A 19,957-nucleotide genomic window follows, 5' to 3' on the forward strand; every position below is an offset into this window, starting at 1 on the left:
GAGGAGACCTTATAGCGACCTTCCAGTACCTGAAAAGGGCTACAGGAAAGCTGGAAAGGGGCTGTTCACAAAGGCTTGTGGTGACAGGACAAGGGAGAACAGGTATGAACTGGAGAGGGGCAGATTTAGGACGAGTATAAGGAAGAATTTCTTCCTCATGAGGGTGGTGAGGCCCTGGCCCAGGTTGCCCAGTGAAGCTGTGGCTGCCCCATCCCTGGAGGTGTTCAGGGCCAGGCTGGATGGGCCCTGGGCAGCCTGAGCCAGTGGGAGGTGTCCCTGCCCATGGCGGGGGGGGGTCGGTATCAGCCGCTCTGGGCAGAGCTGCCGAGCGCTTCGCTCCCGGGACAGCCCCGCGCGCAGGAAGGGCGCGACGTTAACTCTGGAGCGGAGTGACGGCAGCCGGGCGGGCTGTGCGGGGCGGGCCGGGGCGGGCGGGCTCTGCGGGGCGGTGCCTGCCGGGCCGGGGGCGGCCGCTGCGCTCGGGCTGCGCTGCGCTGGGCTCCGCGCGGAGCGGCGCTGCCATGTTCGCCCGCGGCTCCCGCAAGCGGCTCTCCGGCCGCTCGGTGAGTGCTGGCGGGGAGGGGGGTGCTTCCCGTCCCGTCCCGTCCCGTCCCGTCCCGTCCCGTCCCGACCTGTGGCTCCGTTCCCCCGGAGCGCTGCCCGTGTCCATCCCCGCAGCTCCCGAGCGCCCCTTGCTCCGGGTGTGTGTCCTCCCTGCCCGCCCTATCCCTGTCCCCAACAGGGCACATCCCTGTCCCTCCATCCCTGACCCCAGCAGGGCATGCCCCTGTCCCCCTGTCCCTGTCCCCATTAGGGCATACCCCGGTCCCCCCCAGTCCGTGTCCCCAGCAGGAAATGCTCCCGTCTCCCCCATACCTGTCCCTAGTAGGGTATGCCCCTGTCCCCCCATCCCTGACTCAGGTCCATACCCCCGTCCCCCCATCCCTGACTCAGGTCCGTACCCCTGTCCTCCCCATCCCTGACTCAGGTCCGTACCCCTGTCCTCCCCATCCCTGACTCAGGTCCATACCCCTGCCCCCCCATCCGTGACTCAGGTCTGTGCCCCTGTCCCCCCATCCGTGACTCGGATTCATACCCCTGTCTCCTCATCCCTGACTCAGGTCCGTACCCCTGTCCCCCCATCCCTGACTCAGGTCCATACCCCTGTCCCCCCATCCCTGACTCAGGTCTGTGCCCCTGTCCCCCCGTCCGTGACTTGGATTCATACCCCCTTCCCCCCATCCCTGACTCAGGTCCGTACCCCCTTCCCCCCATCCCTGACTCAGGTCCGTACCCCTGTCCCCCCATCCCTGACTCAGGTCCGTACCCCCTTCCCCCAATCCATGACTCAGGTCCATTCCCCTGTCCCTCCCTATCCCTGACTCAAGTCTGTGCCCCCGTAGCCCCATCCCTGACTCAGGTCGGTGCCCCTGTCCCCCCAATCCCTGACCCCCATGGTTTGTTGCAGCTGACGGTGTCGGGGGAGCCGGAGCAGGGCCAGCCCTGCAACACCTGTGGGGACCAGTGTCCTGGCTTTGCCCTGCACAAGTGGAGGTAAGACCTGGCGAGATGCCCATCCCCACGCCCTGTCCACAGCAGGACCCCAATGGATCTCCTCCCAGCTCTCCTTTGGAAGGGTTGTGCGTCTGCCTCCCAGCCCTGTTGGACGTTCAGGGTGTAGATGGGCTTTTCTGGGATCACTTGCGTTGGTCTGAAAGTGTTGCCCACCCTGGGTGTTGATTTTCAGGACACGGGTGGGTTTCCAGCCCCAGCTGCCCCGTGCCTGGCGCTGGTGAGAGGCGCAACAGGATCCAGAACCGGGACTGGGGTAACTGGTTTGCTAATTACCACCTCGCAGCCGCTCCGCTCACCGCCTCAGTCAGCCTCATCCTGTTGCCCTGGGTGCTGCCAGGGGCTGAAGCCGCCCTTGCCTGGCGGGTACAGCCTGGGCTGTGAAGCGGGAATCTGGGCAGAAAGGGATCCGAGTGTTTTGCACCAAACCGCTGCACAAAGCTCCAGCTTCCCCCCATGGCCCCACGATGGAGTTTTTCCCCTCAGAGTGGTACCAAGCAGAGATTTAGCTATTAAAAGGGATGGGGTGTGTTTAAGTATGATTTTTTTGTCTACTTCTGTTGTGTCTCTTCACAAAACCCACATCGCTGGTGCCTGTGAGCCCTGGCCTCGTGCTGTGTCAGCCCCTTCTCCCCTCCTCATGTTGTGCTGTCAAGAAATGAGTTCCTGCTCGTGAGAGATCTGGGATTTGGCAATATTGAATCTGGGCTGTGGGCTCTGGGAGCTGGTGCACAGACTTAGTAGTTCAGGGATCTTTTAACCTTATTTTATAGGGTATCCCCTTTTCTCCAGCGTACGCTGTGCTCCTCCAAGCTTCTGCCTTCCTTCTCAGAGCTGCATCCTGGCAGATTAAAACACGGGTTCGAAGTGAGGAGGGGGATTGATTTATTCGCGTTGAGTTGTATCTTAAGCTTCAGCCTGGCAAATCATCATTCCTGGTGGCGTTTGCTCTGTGCTGCGGTGGGATGGGGTCCATGGACTGAGGTCTGCCCAAGGGATGTGCAGCAGCAGGTAGGGCCCACTGTAGTCCTTCTTTGTGGTCCTCCATAGGTGCCGGTGGCACATCCAAGTGTGCTGTGTCCCACCTCAGGCTTTCAGAAGGTGAAGGTGTCTCCTCCTCTTAGGCTGCAGGAGCTGCGGTCTCCTGACACGCTCCCCATAATCTGAATATGCCACGTGTGTGTGTGTGTAATAGATTTATAACGTCACCCTTGAGTTTTCTTCTTTTCAAGGCTTATGAAGACTTTTCCAAGCTGTCCTAGGTTTCCTCACAGCTGAAGTTTGGGGCAGCAGGTGTTGCAGAGCTGCTTTATAATGCTTAAAAGTGTCAAGGAGAACTTTCAAGTAGGATAATAAGAAAAGAGATGGTCACCAAAACTTTCTCTTCCTTTGCTCTAAGGACTTATGAGGTGTGGTTTGTGCTTTGTTATGTCAGAGGATGCAACTATCCAGTGGCTTTTGAGGAATTCAGTGAATTTTGATAGCATCCCAATCCAAGGCCAAAGGGGCTAGTAGAAGAGGCACCCAGCTACTCGGGGAGTGTTGGATGAGAGTGGTGTCACGGCTCTGCCCAGGTTGTGCCCTCTGCACTGACACACTCTGCTAGGTCCTGCAAAACCCTGCCTTGCAGGAGGAGGTGGAGCAGGAGGCTCCAGTTTACCAGGACCACCTGCTGCTGTCTCCTGGGTGCCCTTTTCTGAGGCATCCCAGACACGGGCGAGGATTTTGGCTAAAACCATGTGGCTTCTTGCAGCAGCTTTTTCTCAGGAAGGAAATGGTTACCTCCTGTTGGGCAGGAGAAGGATAGGGGCCCAGAGGGTAGGGGTAGGGGTCAGCCACCAGGGTTTTGCATCTTGCTGGGTGGGCAGGCGAATCATGTTAGAATCATGGAATCATTTGATTGGAAAAGACCTTTGAGACCATGGAATCCAACCATACATTAGATGTTACACTGAACTTCCTTACACCAGGAACTAAGAGGAGAGCCCTCCTGCACATGCCTTCACATTTAATTGCCTTGCATTAAGAGTAATTAGGGAATTAAATAAAGGCAACCTATTTTCCAGAACACCATAGAGGGGAGGCATATTCATTTTTTTGAAGGCCAGTGGTCTGTTAATGCGAGGGACGTGTAAGCAGGCAAATTATTAATAGTTTTGTGAGTTGAAAGCGTGCTCGGGAGCTCGTGCTTTCTGCACATGAGCGGTGTAGCCAACTCCTGCTGAGGATGCTCACCAACACTTTAACATGCAGAATGAGATTGCAAGAAAACAAGGGTTTGCAAGGAGATCTGCAGATTAAAGATACAAACTCAGATCAATTAACCACTAGAGATTTGTAAGCCTTTTTATAATCCTTTAGTAGCGAGAGTTTTGCTGATAAACATTTTGGCTTCAAAGATGAGAACTGGTGATTCTCTGTAGCAAGAAGGAAAAGGACTGATAAGCTTGCAGGCACCGAAATATTGCCAATGCAGACATTGTCATTGATGTAATTTTGCAGGTCTGTGTTTTCTAGTTACCTGTGATTTTAGGTGTGATCTGTGCAGCTATTCCATCAAGCAGGCAAATTGCTTTATAAGACGCCAAAGATTTCTGTGCTCGTACGTTCCTTTAAAAGCCACTTTTCTCAGATCGGGAGATGGCTTTGAGTGTTGGTTGAATTTATCATTCCTGGAAGCACATGCATACTTCCTCAGCCAGGGAAACTACTCAAAAATAAATTTTATGCTGCAGAATTGTTTTCTTTTCAGGAAAAAAATGGTCTCTGTACCGTAGGTGATGTGCAAGGAAGAAGATGAAAGAGAATTGTTAAGTAATTAAAAAATTTCCCTGGTTTTAGAGTTTGTTATTGAATCCTCTTAATTTTGCTCTGAAATTACAATCTCAAATTTAAGGTAGTAGGTGACTTATCTTGTGAAAGTGTTTGCATTTTAATACTGTTTTGGTGGAAGGAAGGAACAAAAAGTGCCCCATGTGAGAGAGACAGTTTAACTGGAGCCCATTGCCTGTGCCTTACCCCCTGAACCTCTCAGCTGTCCTGCGTGCTGCAGACCTCCACCTTTTATTGGAAAGCAGAAATTCTGTTTCGGGTTTAAATCATTTAGCCCCAAAGAGGAGAAGGTAAGTGGCTTGTCTGAAAGGACTGCAGGTTCAATTCCATCATCTTTGAGCTTGAAGTCTCCAAGGATGCAGCTATCAAATTATAACCGGTATCGCCCCCGATTTCTCATGACCCGAACAGCAGAATGACTCCATGTAATCACATCGCTTTGTTTTGTGGTAGGTTGTCAGTGAAGTACATAAGGACTGAAAAGTTCATGTGTGGGCTGCAGTCTGGAGGGTGGAAGTTCGGTATACATAACCAATTCCTCATTAATACAGGTCGATATTTGAAAGGTGGCTTTGTGTAGAAATAGCAAAATCAAATTCAATAAAAGTCCCCCAACTCCTTAGGAGCTCGGTTGCTGTTTTCTAATCAGATCTGCATTACATTAAACTGTGTGCCATTCGGCTTGTTAACAAGCTTTGGCATTAAATAAAGCTGTCACTGGAGTTTGGGGAATGAATAGCCATTAGGAGTGTCTTTTGCATAATGTCTTGAAGAGAAAAGCCTGCGAGGGAGGTGGTCCAGAGGGAGGGAAGGGCATTTATAACCTAGTCCTGGTGCAATTAGTGTGAATATGCAAACCTTAAAGGTGACAAATGCTTGGCAGCTCCGGGAAGGGAGTGAGTGGCTTTTGCTGCTGTTAAGCCTACTGTGAAGAACTAATTTTGGATTTACGCTGAACGAAGTAAAATTACAGCCTTAGTAGTTCATTTAAAATAGCAGATCCTTCGTGTTGGGAGATTGGCATGTGTTTAGCACACAGAGGCATGGTTGGTTTGCTCTTTGAGAAAGCCTTACAAAAAATGATACTTTTGCAGTTCAACAGACTTTGCTGTTCCCTGAGCTTCACCTTCTCCAAAACCTCCAGCCAAAACCATAGATGCAGAACACCTAGAACACCTAAGTCTCAAGACAGTGTTTGAGCTTTGATTTGAGGAGGGGAGATGTTCCGCCTGGTTTGCAAGGCTGATCTCAGAGGGGAGGCGCTCAAATGCTGTGACAGATAAGATAATTTTAAAAATAGTGTCTGAAAACCTTTGGAGAAGTCTTTGTTGCCATAGTTATTCTTCCCGTTTGCAGAAGCATTTAAATAACGGTGATAAACATGACATAAAGACGAAGACTAGCTTACTGGATTTTTCATTTCCATGTGAGATTGTGCTTTACACCTTTTCTTGGACTCTCTTTTTTCTTGCATGTGCTTTGTAATCTTTGTCCCTTGAAATCACATTTTGGTGGAGAAGAGATCTGCTTCTCTTCATTCGTTGCTGTCACATCACAGACTTAATATCAATGGTGTGTGTTTGTGCAGCACATAAGGCGTCGCCCTTGCCTTCCAGGGTAACTATTTATGTGACTGTTGACTTAATATTCAGTAATAGTCCATATTAACAAGTGAAGTTTTGGTGCATACAATTGTTTCAAGCGTTTATTTGTTTCCATAACTCAAGCATCTTGCTATAATCTACTGTGACCAGTCCCACAGAAGCTTGATCTCATCTGATCTCTGGATCTGGGAGCATCTACAAGGACAAATTTTTCTGCTGCTCAAGAGAGACTACTTGGAGATCCCAGATGATGCCGGATCAGCCCAAAGGATGATGATTAACCACTGGATCACAAAAAAAAATGGACAAGGCTAAACTGATGGACAAAGAAAAAGAGGGCATGTGTGTAGTGAGATGGTGACCTGCTAAATGAGGTGGTTGACCAGAAGCCCAAAGATGTTTGAAGTTGCTGGGTGATGGTGGATAGGTCGTTTTGCAACTCCTATTTATGCCTTGTTGACTGTAGGCAGGGAGTTGCTAGTGGCAGTGGATGTTTATTTTCTTTGTGTGTTTGTCCAGTTCCCAGGTCTCTGGACATTGTAAGCTCTTGTGTGGTGAGCTGTGGATGGGCTGTCCATGCAATGAGAAACTCTGTTTGCAGCCTCAGTCTGTGTTTGCTCGGCACTGGCATTGCCTGCAGGAGCAGCATCCCAGCAGGCACACGTATGCATCCCAGGGCGCCTTTGGGTCTCTGGTTTGATGCCTCATACCTCATCCAGAGAGCAGAAACAATAATATTTGTAATTCAGCACGTGAACGAATAACACAGAATCCTGAAGCATTAGTTTTTACTTTCAGAAAAAAAAAAAAGTACAGATTATTGCTTCCATATGTTTTCAGCATTTTTTGTAGGTTATGTATCTTTCGCACACACACGCTCCCAGCTTTTCTCTGTCGTGAATAACATGCTTTGTGCCTCTCTGTCCTTTAGGATTCACGTATTCCACACTTCCTTGCGTGTTTATTTGAAAGGCTTTGGAGACTGAAGAATAGAAATACCTTATCTTGGATGGGCTTATGCGGGCATTGCTGCCGTGGTGAAGTGTGCCAGGCCTGGGGGGGTTTAGCGTGTTTTTCATTTTGGAATGGGGAACCTGCTCAAATAGGCAAAACTCAGCCTCTGCTCCAGAGATGAATCCATGAAGGGAGCACGGAGGGGATGAGCAGGCAGCTGTCCCCAGGGGACCTGTGCGTGTCCCGGGGATGGGTTATTCATTTACAAAGTCAGTGTCTTTCAGCCTCCATCCAGAGTGAGTTAGGATGGGCGGCTGCTGTGCGCACTGAAGCTCGGCTCAGGAGGATGCTGGAGCATGCGCTTTGCTTGGCATGAATGACTTCAGCTGTCCTATTTACTGACACCTGTGGGATTAAGCATTTGTGTAAGTGTTGGAAAAATCAGGGTTTACTTTGTCGGTCAGGAAAGTGCAGTGTAACTAGTGATGGCTCGTGCTGCTGCCACCGTTCCTGTAGTGCCTCTGCCAAGGGGCAGCTGGGTCAGCAGGGTAGGAGTTTGGTGGGTTTGAGAGTAGGGATCTCCATGAGGTTTTCAGCTGTCCTGTCCTGAGACAATCTGTCTTTATATGTGTTGAGTGCATAGTTGCATGTAAGGAAATCTAAACCGGTTTCTTAGCCTGTCCTTTCCACGTCTTCATGCCCTGCTGCTGAAACAGCACTTAAACCAGCCGACACTGATAAGGTATCCTGTTTGTGTTGGCTTCGAGACACGATATCCACTTTAAGAGAGCATTACAATATTGGAGGCAGTGTTGTCACTGGCAAAAAGCCTAAAATAAATTCTTAAATTTTTTTGTATGTGATGTACAAAAGAGCAGGTGAGGTATGTACTTGTATCCGGTGAAGCCCGGGGAGCCTGTTTGACGTCCTTTACAAGCCACTCAGGATTGTATTGCAGGAACTCAAAGGACTTTGAGACAGTTCTTGATTAAATTTCAGCTGAACACAGAGCCCTACTCTGCAGCTGCTGTAACTGGAGTTGCTCTGCTGCCGGGCTCTGCCCTGCTCCATTGCAGCTGAGCTGCTGGCAAAAGCCGAAAAAGCAGAATTTCTCCTATAGAAGGGGCGGTGCGGGCGCGTTTTCTGTCTGTTTTGAAGCAGCCTGGTGCAATTCTAGTTTTATGAATAGAGTGAAAAAAAGCACTAATAAGCTGTTGTGGGTTTGAGGCAGGTAGGAAAGTTTTATTTCTTTTCTGGAGTGATTGTGAACGCCACCGATGCTGGAGAGGGCAGAGCGGACAAACACTAAATTCTGACTTTACCTGATATTTTACTCCTAGACTAAACAAATCTGTTTAGAAGTTGGAGGAGTTTTTTTGCACTAAGTATTTGGAAAATACCTACAGCTGCTGCTTGGTATGCAAAGAGTGAAATGTTATCTGCCTGGTATGAGCGAGTGGGGTTTGCCATCCTGAAGGCAGAATGATGGCCATGAGTACTTCCCAAGTGCCTGGGTTGGCTCTCTAGCTGTGGGACTGTGCTACTATGCACCAGCAAAGCTGTGCTCGTTCACAAAGCCTCTCGGGATGGAGTTGCCCAAGACAGACCCACAAAACTCGGAAATGGGATGAATTGCTTTGCAGTGGAGATCTCCTTCAAGCAGACAGCTGTCGGTGCTGGAGGCTGCGGTCACAGATTGGGGTGCCGTGTAGGATGTGATTTAGTGGAGGAGGGTGAACTGAATTAACATGTCAGTGCTGATGGATGTAGAAGGTTCTGAGCTCCCTCTGCATTCTCACCAAGCCCAGGGTAATGGATTAAATCAGTCATTGGAGCTTCTGCTGATTTGGCTCCAGGAGAGGGGTAGAAGGACCAGGTGGGGGATGAAGGGTCTCCTCTGTCCCATGACGCGCAAAGCTGTGCTGTCATCCCTGCCCTCAGCTTCTTATTGGGTTTAGCTGCCATGCCTCAGCCCTCTCTATCCTCCTTGCTTGCCCCACGGGAGTGGGCAGAGTTTTTTTTCTCTGCAGGATGCATCCCCTGGAGAGCCCCAGTGATGCTGCCCGTGCCTGCCATCGCCTGCTCAGCACATGTGGAGAGTTCGCAATAGGCAGTAGGCAGAGTTAGGCAGTAAAGAAAAAGTCCCCAGCCCCCAGTTTAGAGAGAAAGCCAAACTGGGTGGCTAAAGGCCACCAGAGACCCCTGGCTGGAGGGGCTGGGACACAGCTATTTGGCTCGCACCCACTAGGCTGACACCAGCCAAGCCCTCCTCTTCATTGCCCCTCTTCCCTGTAGAGGGCTGTTGAGTGCTTTCAAGAGTGTTTCTTGGGTTTTGTTCCCTTTCTGTTTGCCTTGAAAAAGTCAATCTGCAGTCTTTTTTTTTTTTCAAAGACATTCTTCTCCCCCCCTCCCACTAATCCATCCTTATAACACCAGTGAGTCACTTTTCAAGTAATCAATTGTGTTTTCATTGTCTGGCTTGTAAGTATATCACCGAGCTTAAGGACTCCGATAGTATCAGCTGAGACCTTTGGCAGATGGTTTTGCAATTTGTGATGCTCATTTGGATATTTGCTTTTTTCCTCTGGTGAATAATCTCCCAGCCAGGGTAGGGGGAAGCCAGGCTGGGGACTCTTCCCTACGCGCACAGCATCTCTGCGGTCACTATCTAATGTCGGAGGAATTTGTAACGTTAGCAGAATTGTCTGATGTGAGGAAAACTAATTTCAGGGTAAGCCTTGCAAGCATGGCTATAAAGAGCTGGTTTTTTTCTCATGGGCTGTCGTGTCCTCGCAGGCTTCGGTGCAGCCCTGACCTGGCCGATGGCCGGAGCTTTTCTCAGGTTCACTAAAGCTAGAGCCAAGAGGCGTATATGAAATTTGGGGTGCTCCTCTCTGCTGCTGGAGAGGCCGTTTCTTCCCCTCTGTGTGGCTCTCTGCAGGGCCCTGATGCCAGAGCTTAACATTTTAAGAGCTAAGTATTACAATTATTATTCTTACCGCAGAGGGAGGCACTTTGTACTCAGCCACCGCAGCAAATATTTCATCCCCTATCAATTGCCCTCGTGCAGATGCTGCTGCCGTGGTGATAAAAGCCATAATGGCTGCTCTTGCTGATAAGGAAAGTATATAAATATAATTATTGAAATCCCTACACAGAGCCTGTGGATGGATGGCGGAGAGGCTCTCTCCCTGCGAGGGGTTTCTCTTGCTCCCGAGCCCATCAGGGAGAGCAGGAGCACTCGCCCCGGTGTTCTCCCCACTGGCTGCAGCTCCTGGCAGCTGGAATGGGAGCTGCTTGGCCACAGCTGTGAGCAATTAGAAAAAGATGTCTTTTTCCCCTCCCTCCCACTTTCTTTCTTCCTCCTTTTCTCCTTGAAACCAAGCCACAAGCCCCGGGGAACCAGGAGGAAAGCCCAGAGCAGCTTGGGCATGAGGTGCTCCTGGGCAAGGTTGGAGGTGGCTGGTGCTCGATGCGGTCGCACCCCCGTAACGAGGTGCAGGTCTAAGCAGCCAGCCCAACCTTGTGGGAAGTGTATTGCAGCCAAGGAGCCAGATATTATTTAGATCAAGCCAACAAAAAAATATTTCCATGGCAGCAGTAACCATAGGAAACCTCCCCAGCATGTCTTGGGTGGTTCTGTTTCCTTGCCTTCAGCTGTTTGCTTTGCAAGCGGAGCAGTGGGGTCAAGCGCTCGGTGCCTGTGGTACCACGAGGAGCGGCCGGTGAGCCTGACCGTTCCCTCCACAGTCTGTCTCCAGGGGACCGGCAGCCACACTCCGGGATCCATCGCTGTTTCTGGTTTTCTCTTACATTCTAGTTGTTAAAAAGATGCTTTCAGAGGATTTTTTTAGATGCGTAAGGTCTCAAAGCCACCGTTTTACCTTGTGTCAGCTCACAAATGCGTGTTTGATTCTTAAATACCCAAGGCATGAAAGTGAATTGGCTCCCAGGGTCCAATTCTTCTTCCTTTCTATAGAGTCTTAAAAAGATGCTTTTATATTCCCTCTGGCTCAGCAAGCGATGCTTGGCCTTCAACCAAGATGGGGAATCTAGGACAAGAATCCCTGAGAATAGCAAAATGAGAAGTTGTCAAAAAAACCCAATGTTTTGTTGGGGAAAAATGCTGGTAAAAGATTTCATTTAAAAAAAATAAACTGGAATATTTTTGACCGGCTTCATGTGGACTCATTTACAGGAGGGTGTAAGAGGAGGCTTGTTTTCCTGGCTACTGCCTCCTCTAGGAAATCCAAGCTGTGAAGTGACTGCAGATGCTGGAAATAGAGAGATTTTGCAGTGAGTCACTGGAAAGGATGGGGAACCAATTGTGCCGTGGTGTGGCTGTGCTGCTTTGCGGCCAGCTTATCGGCTGATGGGGTGGCTGGAGACTGCACCCATGGCTGCTGTGATCCCAATGTCCCTCTCCCACCCTTTGAGAGCCGTGCGGAGGTGTGCCCATAGAGCTTTGTGGAGCAGATGGGGCCCCGCTTGCAGAGCCGAGGTGTTGCACAGAGACGGGTTAAAAAAAGATGCTTCCTTCTGTAGGGGCATGAAGCAGAGGCGAGGAAAAATACATCATGATGCCAAATAACTGGGATTTTGATGTTAGCGTAGCACGTGACACTGCTTCGTCCTCCCCAAGCCATCAGGTGCTTGTTGTGAAGGGATTTGCTCCATGGGGGATGATCCTGGTCAGCCTTTGACCCAACTGCCTTGGGTGGAGATAGACCCCTTGGCAGAGATGCTGCTGGGCTTGCTGTCTCCTAACCTGCCCTGACTTTTTGCATGTGATTTAATTCCTCTTTTGGCAAAATCCATGACAGAAGTCGGGCTTTTGTTTAAGATTACGCAACATTTGAAGAAGTGGCAGTGGGGCAGAGTCAAGACTGATTCCCTTTCTCTTCTCGCCTGCCAAACACATGGGAATGCTCATCACAGAGCTGCGCCTGTGCCTTATTAAATCTGTGTCTGGTGCCATAAAGGCCACGTGCTGGAAATGCAACCCCTTTAAATGTCAGATTTGAGGAGAGCTGGGACGTGAGAAGACAATAAAAGTTAATATTCTTAAGTCGGTTGTGTGCAGTGTAGCTTGGATTTTTAATATCAACTGCATAGTTTATTACAAGATGTAGAGCTTTCAAATACATATATTTGAATATGTTTTAATATTATCTTTCCCTCCAGTAGCAGGAACAATGCTGCTTTACAAAAGAAAAATGATTTCATGTTGCCATGCGATAGTTTCAGCCGGTACCTCTAATAGATGTGCGATCTGCTCAAGTGTGAAGGCTATCTGATAAATGCCTGAATAATAAGCTATATTTTTTTTTCTGATTCCTCTTTGCTGTTTTCAAATGTATAAATAAAACATTTTCACACTGTACATGGAGTTCCAGTCCAGATTATTTACTTTCTGCTCATGCAACCTATAGCAGAGTGAATCTTTCAGTCTGGCAGGAGAAATCTTATGGCATTAGTATCGCATGCTCAAAATGATCAAACATAATTTTAATAAGTATTTTGTCCAAAGTAGAGTTATAAGTATTCAAAAAAATTAATAAATCTTCTTTTTAAACAAAGCAGCATTTGTCTCCGTGTACAGCAGAGGGCACTCAGCATCGCTGTACGGAGAGACCGCTGCCTGAAGGGAAACAATCCCTGTGCTGAAATGATATTTTGCAGAAATTAAATACTCTGTGTGTGTGTTTGCTTATATATGTGTGTGAGTGTGTATATAAAAAGACACAGGGTGGCGTATATATAAAAATAAGCCTAGCACATAATATAAAACTTAAATATTCATAGTGGTTGCTGAAGTTGGATGGAGAGCATGTTGTGTTGATTAATGCTCAGCCTGGTGTTACACTAAGCTTCAGAGGAGATTGAAGCATGCTGGGAGGGGAAAACGAAGAGGCCCCGGCTAACAAAAGGTTGCAATCTTCATCTTCCTTGCAAAGACCCAGAGTCTGGAGACATCTTGATGACGTTGGGAACCACCCCAAGTCAAGGAAAGGTCTTGAAAGATGGATAATATGGGATTTGTTGAATTATGAGTCCTTCCTTCTAGAAAAGAAGCAGCACATCTTGGGGCTGGGGAGGTTGTGCTGAAGTTTGCAGTGCTGTGGTCTCATTCTTGGCAGCACCAAAGCTGATGGAGTTGAAGGGCTCTTACAAAAGTCATTGAGATGATATCTTATCCCCACCCTAGAAGTTATCGACTGCTTGAAGAAACCTAAAATACTGAGTTTGGCAGATGGAGCAGGAAGCAAACCCTATCCTAGGGACGAGGCAGCAGGGCTGGATGCTGGCTGGAGCATCATTAGTTGGTAGATGAAGCACCTGGTGTCTAGTGAGGGATCTTTATTTCCAGGTACTTAGTTGTTCAGAGCTAGTCATGGAGGCCAGGGCCTCACCTTGTGTAATAAGATCTTTCCAATAGAAATGGAATTCTTTTCTTTTTCTTTTTTTTTTTTTTCCTGGTAGCTAATTGCACAGACACTACCAAGACGTGTTTCTTGTTGAACTCTTAAGGCACCTTGTATTTCTTTTAAGAGGGAATAACGAGCTCCCATTCCAACTCCGTGCTCAGCTTTTGTCTTCACTGTGGCACTGTTAAAGTATTCGTCGCAGCTGGATTTTGTGCCATGCTTCGGGCAATGTGTTTCCAGGTGAAACCATAAGATGCCATGCTGAATTTTAGGATTTTAGTCATTAATTTGAGAGGAATTCAGATTTCCTCTGTCTCCTCCAATGAGCTGCTTGGATTGAGCTTAATCCAAATCTCTCAAAGCAATGCTTCTGCAAGAGGCTGGAAGTGTCAACGCTTGTATGAAATACAGGACTGGTAATAAATGTGAGAGGGCATGTGGTTCAAGATAACCAGTTTATGCAAAATACACAGCTGGGTGGATTTTGCTGCTGAGTTTCTGTGGGCTGTAGTGATCAGAGAAATATGGAAATGTTGGAGGGGCTTTATAATAATGGGCACTAATTAAGATGAAGTGGATTTGGGGTGTAGGGAGTAATCCAAGATTACAATAACCAACGTTTCTTTTTAAAGTAGTCCTTGCTATTTGGGAGGGCAGCAGAGCCCCTTCCTGTGCGGCTTAAAACAACCTCTCCATGGGATTGTTGTAAGCAGCATTCACCTTTGCTTAGTTATTTCATAAGAGCTTGGTACAGCTAAGACATGAAATATGTGAATAATTTCAAGGGTACGAGCTGGCCTGTGTGCTGTAAAGCATTTTCTCACTAGGATGAAACTGCTGTTATATTGATGTGTCAGGATAATTACTCCTCTAGAGGTCTGGCTGGAGCTGGGCAGAGGTGTTTTGCCCTGTTACAGTGATTCCTGCACTGCACATTTTGGAGCTGTGAGAGCAGTCTGGTGCTACCACCATTGGTGACTATGAGTGTTCCTGCCTGGGCAGGTGAGCTGGGATGTACTGGGAGAGCACTACTGGGAATGAGATCTTACAGCTCTGGGATTGGAACCAAAAGCAAGATGCATCACCAGAGTCTGGACTGCAGGCTTCTGTCCCACCAGCTCCAGGTTTTTGCTGTAGGAGCAAGTGTGTGGAGCTGGGCACACTTCTGCTCGTGCTGTTTGGTTTTTCCTCTCTTGGAAGCTTTTTTCAGCATTGACCGTACTGCGAAGCACTGAACTTAGCACACCGAGTGCTTCAGACACCCGGCTCCTTGGGAAGTGATGGTTATGAAATGTTTTGTAGGAGCTTGTTGTCATTAATGGAGATTTGGCAATGTGTAGCTCAAAAGACTGCACTTGTGAGTAGCCGAGCCTTGTGCTGGAGACCGACAAGCCTTAGGACTCACCTTAGCCAACGTCAATAGAAATGAAACTACTTAAGTACACAGTTAAAATATGTTGTTATGTTAGCATGTGGACCTCCGTGCGAGATTGCTCTTTAACTGTAGCCATTAAAGGACCCCCATGGAAGAGCTGTAGGAGGCTGGTAAAAAAATTTCCAGTCTTAACCGCTTATTTGCTGCCAAGTGTATTTTGGGCTGAGGTGAAAAATACCTAGTTTGGGGGTATTTCTATCCAAAACCTTGTAGGCAGTAAGAAGAAATGGGTTAAAAAGTTGCTGCGTGCTTCCTTTCAGATGATGAAATCCAGCTGCCCTGTCTGTTGGCTCTTTGTGCTCTCATGCCCGATGCCCGTGCCATGGTAGCAGAGAAGGCTGTTACCGCTGGCAAGCGCATCGTTGCGGTTCAGATCAGCCATTCTTCTGGGCAATTCCAGGTGATCCAGGAACTTGAGTAGTTCATAAAAGGAGTGAGTAGCCAAATGGACCAATAAAAGGAGTTTGTGGAAAAGCCCCATATATTTTATGAAGAAAGAAATGGATCCTCTAACGTGAGGGTTGTGTCTTGTAAAGTTTTGCAGGGCTGCTAGCGTTGTTAAATGCTGGCTTTCCGCTCCAGCTGCTCTTCGAGCACACATAGTAACTACCTAAGCTTTCATTTTGGCCAGAGCTCATTCAAGTTTGGGGTGAAATCCTGGCCCTGGGGAAGTCACTGGGACACATGCCATGGATTTCCCAAGGCCCTAGAAAGTGATTTCCAGTCCAAGACCTGTGATGACAGCCTTCAAATAAAAGCTGTCTGGCCTTTGTGGAGCATTTTAGGCAAAGTAAAACACAGCTTTACCTCTTCTTAATGCTCTTCAATGGGAACAACAGCATCTCACAGGCCAAAATTTGGCTTGACCATTGTTCTCCCTGAGAAATGCCTCTGTGCAATCTAGGAATAGTAAAAAGTAAAGCCATTTGGATTTGAGTGGTGGATGAGTTTGCAGCAGTGGGACGGCACACGCATATGCGACGTTTCTAACCGTGGTAACCTAACGAGTGAAATTTCAGCCCAGCACAGAGGGCAAACGTGAGGCTGATCAATGATTTAAATCCCTCTCCCAAACTGTTTAAAGGGCCTGAAGTGGGCTCTGGCGCAGGGAGCCGGGATGCCCCAGCCTGGGGGGATTTCTTACACCATCCGTAGCTGTGGAGATCTTGTCTCCCCATGCTGCCCTAAGATGAGGAGGCAGCAAACGAGGCACAGCATTCTTGGAGGCTGAACCCCTTTGTACCATTGAACAGACAGGCAGGGAAGAAAGCAGAAAACAGGGATTTTGCTACCAATTCAACATTTTCTGTGTCCGTTCAAAGGAGCTTTGACCTTGATGCTACCAGACCTGTGAGATTTTTGAGTAAATCTTTTTAGTATTCTCCTTGTGCCGTTTGAATTTATTCCGACGGACTGCAGAGATGTGGTGGTGTTCAAGCTGGGCTTGAATTTCTTAGCTGATAAAAATTTGATATCATTCTCTATCTTGGCCCCAAAGGGCAAAGCTGCAGAGCTCAGCTAATCTTATGAGATCCATGTCTTTTTTGATCTGACAGTTCGTGAGAGCGGATTCTGCTGCACCTAGATTTTAAAGTGGGGTAAAATCCCCATTTCCAACCTGCAATCATTTTTTGGTTTCAAATCCAATTTCTCTGCCACTAAATGCTCAACAGAGACAAATTTTGGATTGCGTCCTCTCTGTGAAATGACGGTGTGTGCTGGTGCATGGCCCTTCGCTGAGGCAGGGATGAGGTGACCCCGACTGCAGGCACTCTGAGAGAAGGGTCCGGGTTTTAAAGGAATGGCATCACATTTCCCAGTCACTGGATGTCTTCATGATGAAGGGGGGGGTCACCTTTGGAGATAGCTGTGCTGAGCTCTCCTCCTCACTGGGGATGCTCAGCTTCCATTTGGCTTCACAGGAGTGGGATGGAGTCTCCTCTCATGGATAGCGATGCTCAAAAAAACAGGCGGTGGGGGTGGATGAAGCGCTGTGCGGACCGCCACGCTTTTGTCTACCAGCCCCCTTCCTGTGAGCTTTCTCCAAGGCTGGTTTTTACTGCTGGAGCTTGGCTGCCGCTCTCACTTTCCCCACAGCCACCTCTCGAGCGGATCGATGGTTGGTTTTGGCAGGAGCTGTTTTATTTCTTGCTTGTGAACGTAGTGAGCTCAGCTGTCTGTGGGCCTGTGTGCGGCTCCGTATTAGAGCTGCTTTGATGTCTGCGCTGATACATCTTAAGGCAGCTCAGGATGATTTCATGCAGTAGCCCCAAGGTGCTTGCACAGAGAAACGTGCTTTAGAAATGTAAATTTTGTCTGAGGACAGATTTTTCTCTGCCGCTCTCTCTCAATTCAGGACGAAGCAGTAAAATTGTAGCATTTAATTAAAATCTGTGAAGGTTTGGAAATGAATTATTATAAACATAAGAGACATAATCAAATGCCTACCTAATCCCCGCCTTAAGGGCACATTAAATGCAGAAAGAATATAATACGTTGAAGACTAGGATTGAAAAGTGACGAGGATTTGGGAGCAGATCTTTTTTAGCTGGAGCTTCTAAATTATTTCACTTGAGGCTTAGGGATTTAAATATATACATGTTATAGATAAACATGGAGCAACCCAATTCTCAGTTGGTACAGCTGGCGTCATTCTAGCTGGTCATTTAAGCTACAGATCTGTACAGTGGTGCCTTGCAACATGTGTCTTGTCCTGGTGGTAGATGGGAATCACTTGAGGATTCCTCCTTCTCTGAAGCTGATAGCTATTTAGACAAAAGCGCTTGAGACTTTTCCATTATTGGCATAGAAGAGGGTGAAGAAAGGATGTGGCGTTACACAGTGTCAGTGAGGGAGCTGGGCTTCCTCAGCTGCAGAGCTGCCTTCTGCCATCTCCAACTTCAGTTTGAAAAAAAATAAATGAAATAAAATTGAAACAATCTTTTACGCTGAAAAACTCAGAGAGCAGGAACCAAATGTTGTTATCTCTCTGGGCCTCTAGAGAAATAATATCCAGGTGCCTTGGAGCTGTCTGGCTCCATCACCATCTCCCCGCCATTCCCTGTGTATCCCTGAGTGTCAGGCGTCCCGAAGAGCCAGTTTTCCCCAGTTAGCCACTTGCCCCTCCTGTTACCCTTCAGCAGTGCGTTACCAGCAGGATTGTGCCACGGTTTTGGTCTGCAGTTATTGGTATTTGGTATTGTTCAGTTTTAGGTAGAAACTAGGCTGCATTCTGTGGTCTAGCTCCGTGGTTCCTGTTGTTTTTAAGGCATTGCAGTTTGTATAGAAATTAGGAATATTTCTCTTGGTGGAGAAAGAGCAGTGAGTTGTCACCGAAAACACCAGCCAGACTCACATCTCATGGGGCTTTGCTGGGATGGTGGCTGCAGATGTTTGTTTTCTTTAGGACCAAGTCTTGGAGAGGTGGGATGGGGAAGGGCTGCCAGGAGAAAGCTTGTATAGGCACCACATGGTGGTTCTGGTGGTGCTGGTGACGATGACGATGCCTGGAGGAGCAGGGGTGGTGGTAAGGGATTGCCCTTGCTGGTCACATCAGTGGTGTGAACCAGCATACGATTAAGTCATCTTCTAAATGGTGAGGGGAGGAAAAGAGCCTGGGCAAAAGGGAAAGGGACAAAAGACCTGGTGACAGAGCTGAAAGGTGCCCAGTTAAGGGTAAAATTCATCCTGTGTCTTGTACTGCAGGGCCCCATAGAAACGGGATGGCTTTCTTTTTCTGTTGAATTGGGCTCTATGCCAGGTGAAAGAAAACATTTTCCCAACACCAAATGGAAAAATGCAAGGCAGACGTCTTAAATGAACTGTTAAAGGAATAGAGCTGTGAAAAGAATATGTTTGCTGTGTGCCGGGGCTATGCATTTAGCAGATTTTTTACTATATGTGACCTTTGCAGTTTGTAGACAGAAAAATCTACTGTGGAAACTGAAGTTGTACTGAAGGCTGAAGGCAAATGTTGGGGTGTCATCGCTGTTCCAAGGCTGGGCTTTGCTCAGGAGGAACGGACAGTATCTTTCTGTCCTCCCCCAAAACCTTACTGCATTTTTCCTTTCCCCTCCAGCCCTCTCCCCTCTCTTTCTGCAGATCATTGGCAGCTCTGCTCGTGCTTTAAAATAACCCAGGCTAAAAAGTGTGATTTGCGTTTCAGCGATTTTTGATTACACCCACGTCCTATATTTATTGCCATTTAAATCGTCTGTGTTAGCTTGAGATGTGTTTCTTTTAAGCAAGGAAAAAAAACCCTTGACTCTGTTGCTAACTGTTGCTAAGGGAAAGAAGATATTTATTCATCAGGGCACTTCTTCAGCGCTGCGAGGCTGGTAGCCATGGAAGAGTAGTGTAAGGAAAAGAAACGGTTATGTATTTAAGCCCTTTTTCTGTTATTGTTATTGGACTCTTGCCATATCTACTGATGGTCAGCAGATGTCTTTTTTTTCCCCTCGCAGCGCTGTGCATCTTGGATTAGAGGTGCAGCCCGGGCTGTGGTGCAGGGCAGCCGGTCCATGGAGCCAGGGCATCCTTGGAAGGATCTCTGGGGCTGCAACAGGTCCCTGCTCCCACGGGCACTACGAGGCTCCCATGTTTCATAGCTATTTCCTCTCAGCCTCTCCAAAGAGCCTTTCTGGTCCTTCACTATGTTCTTTTCAACAGTCCCTATCAAATCAGACTCTTGAGAGCCAAAAATGATGCACATGGCTGCGTTCCCTCCCTGAGCTACTGCTGCTGAGGGACGTGCGGCAGTGCCGTTAGCTGGCTGTTGTGGAGGTAAGAGGTTTTCCGTTCAGCTGTCATAGCAACAGGAAAATATTGTTTTGATGGAGATCAAATTAAAAATTAACTTTGTCTCTTTCCTCGTAAGCGAATTGCTCACTCGTGAAAAATATAAATCACTTTGATCAGGGTACATATCTCTGTAAGCACCTCTGTGGGTTTCTGAAGTGGAGTTTGCAAATGATTCATGCCATGTTATGTCCCTTCTGGGTTTATGTAGAGTATCCCATGAATTTGAGCTTTATTTAATGTTAGGCTTAAGTTGAAAAAAATTCCTTGGCAGAACTTCCTTGGTGCTTGTAACCTGCTAAAGCTTCGGGGGAAGAAACAGGTCCGACTAGCGT

At 48.0% G+C, this 19,957-nt stretch overlaps 1 protein-coding gene across 1 annotated transcript in view; it reads left to right on the plus strand.

Moving 5' to 3' along the window:
- The first annotated feature begins 456 nt into the window (after window positions 1-456).
- Window positions 457-19,957, plus strand: part of PRICKLE2 (prickle planar cell polarity protein 2) — a 108,871-nt gene continuing 89,370 nt past the window's right edge. The window contains exons 1-2 of the mRNA XM_054076518.1: window positions 457-563; window positions 1,469-1,554. Of these exons, the coding sequence (XP_053932493.1) occupies window positions 522-563; window positions 1,469-1,554 (128 nt within the window). The 5' untranslated portion in view covers window positions 457-521. The remainder of the gene's footprint in view (window positions 564-1,468; window positions 1,555-19,957) is intronic.

Source organism: Cuculus canorus, chromosome 11 (assembly GCF_017976375.1).
Source record: "Cuculus canorus isolate bCucCan1 chromosome 11, bCucCan1.pri, whole genome shotgun sequence".
Classification (NCBI taxonomy): Eukaryota; Metazoa; Chordata; class Aves; order Cuculiformes; family Cuculidae; genus Cuculus; species Cuculus canorus.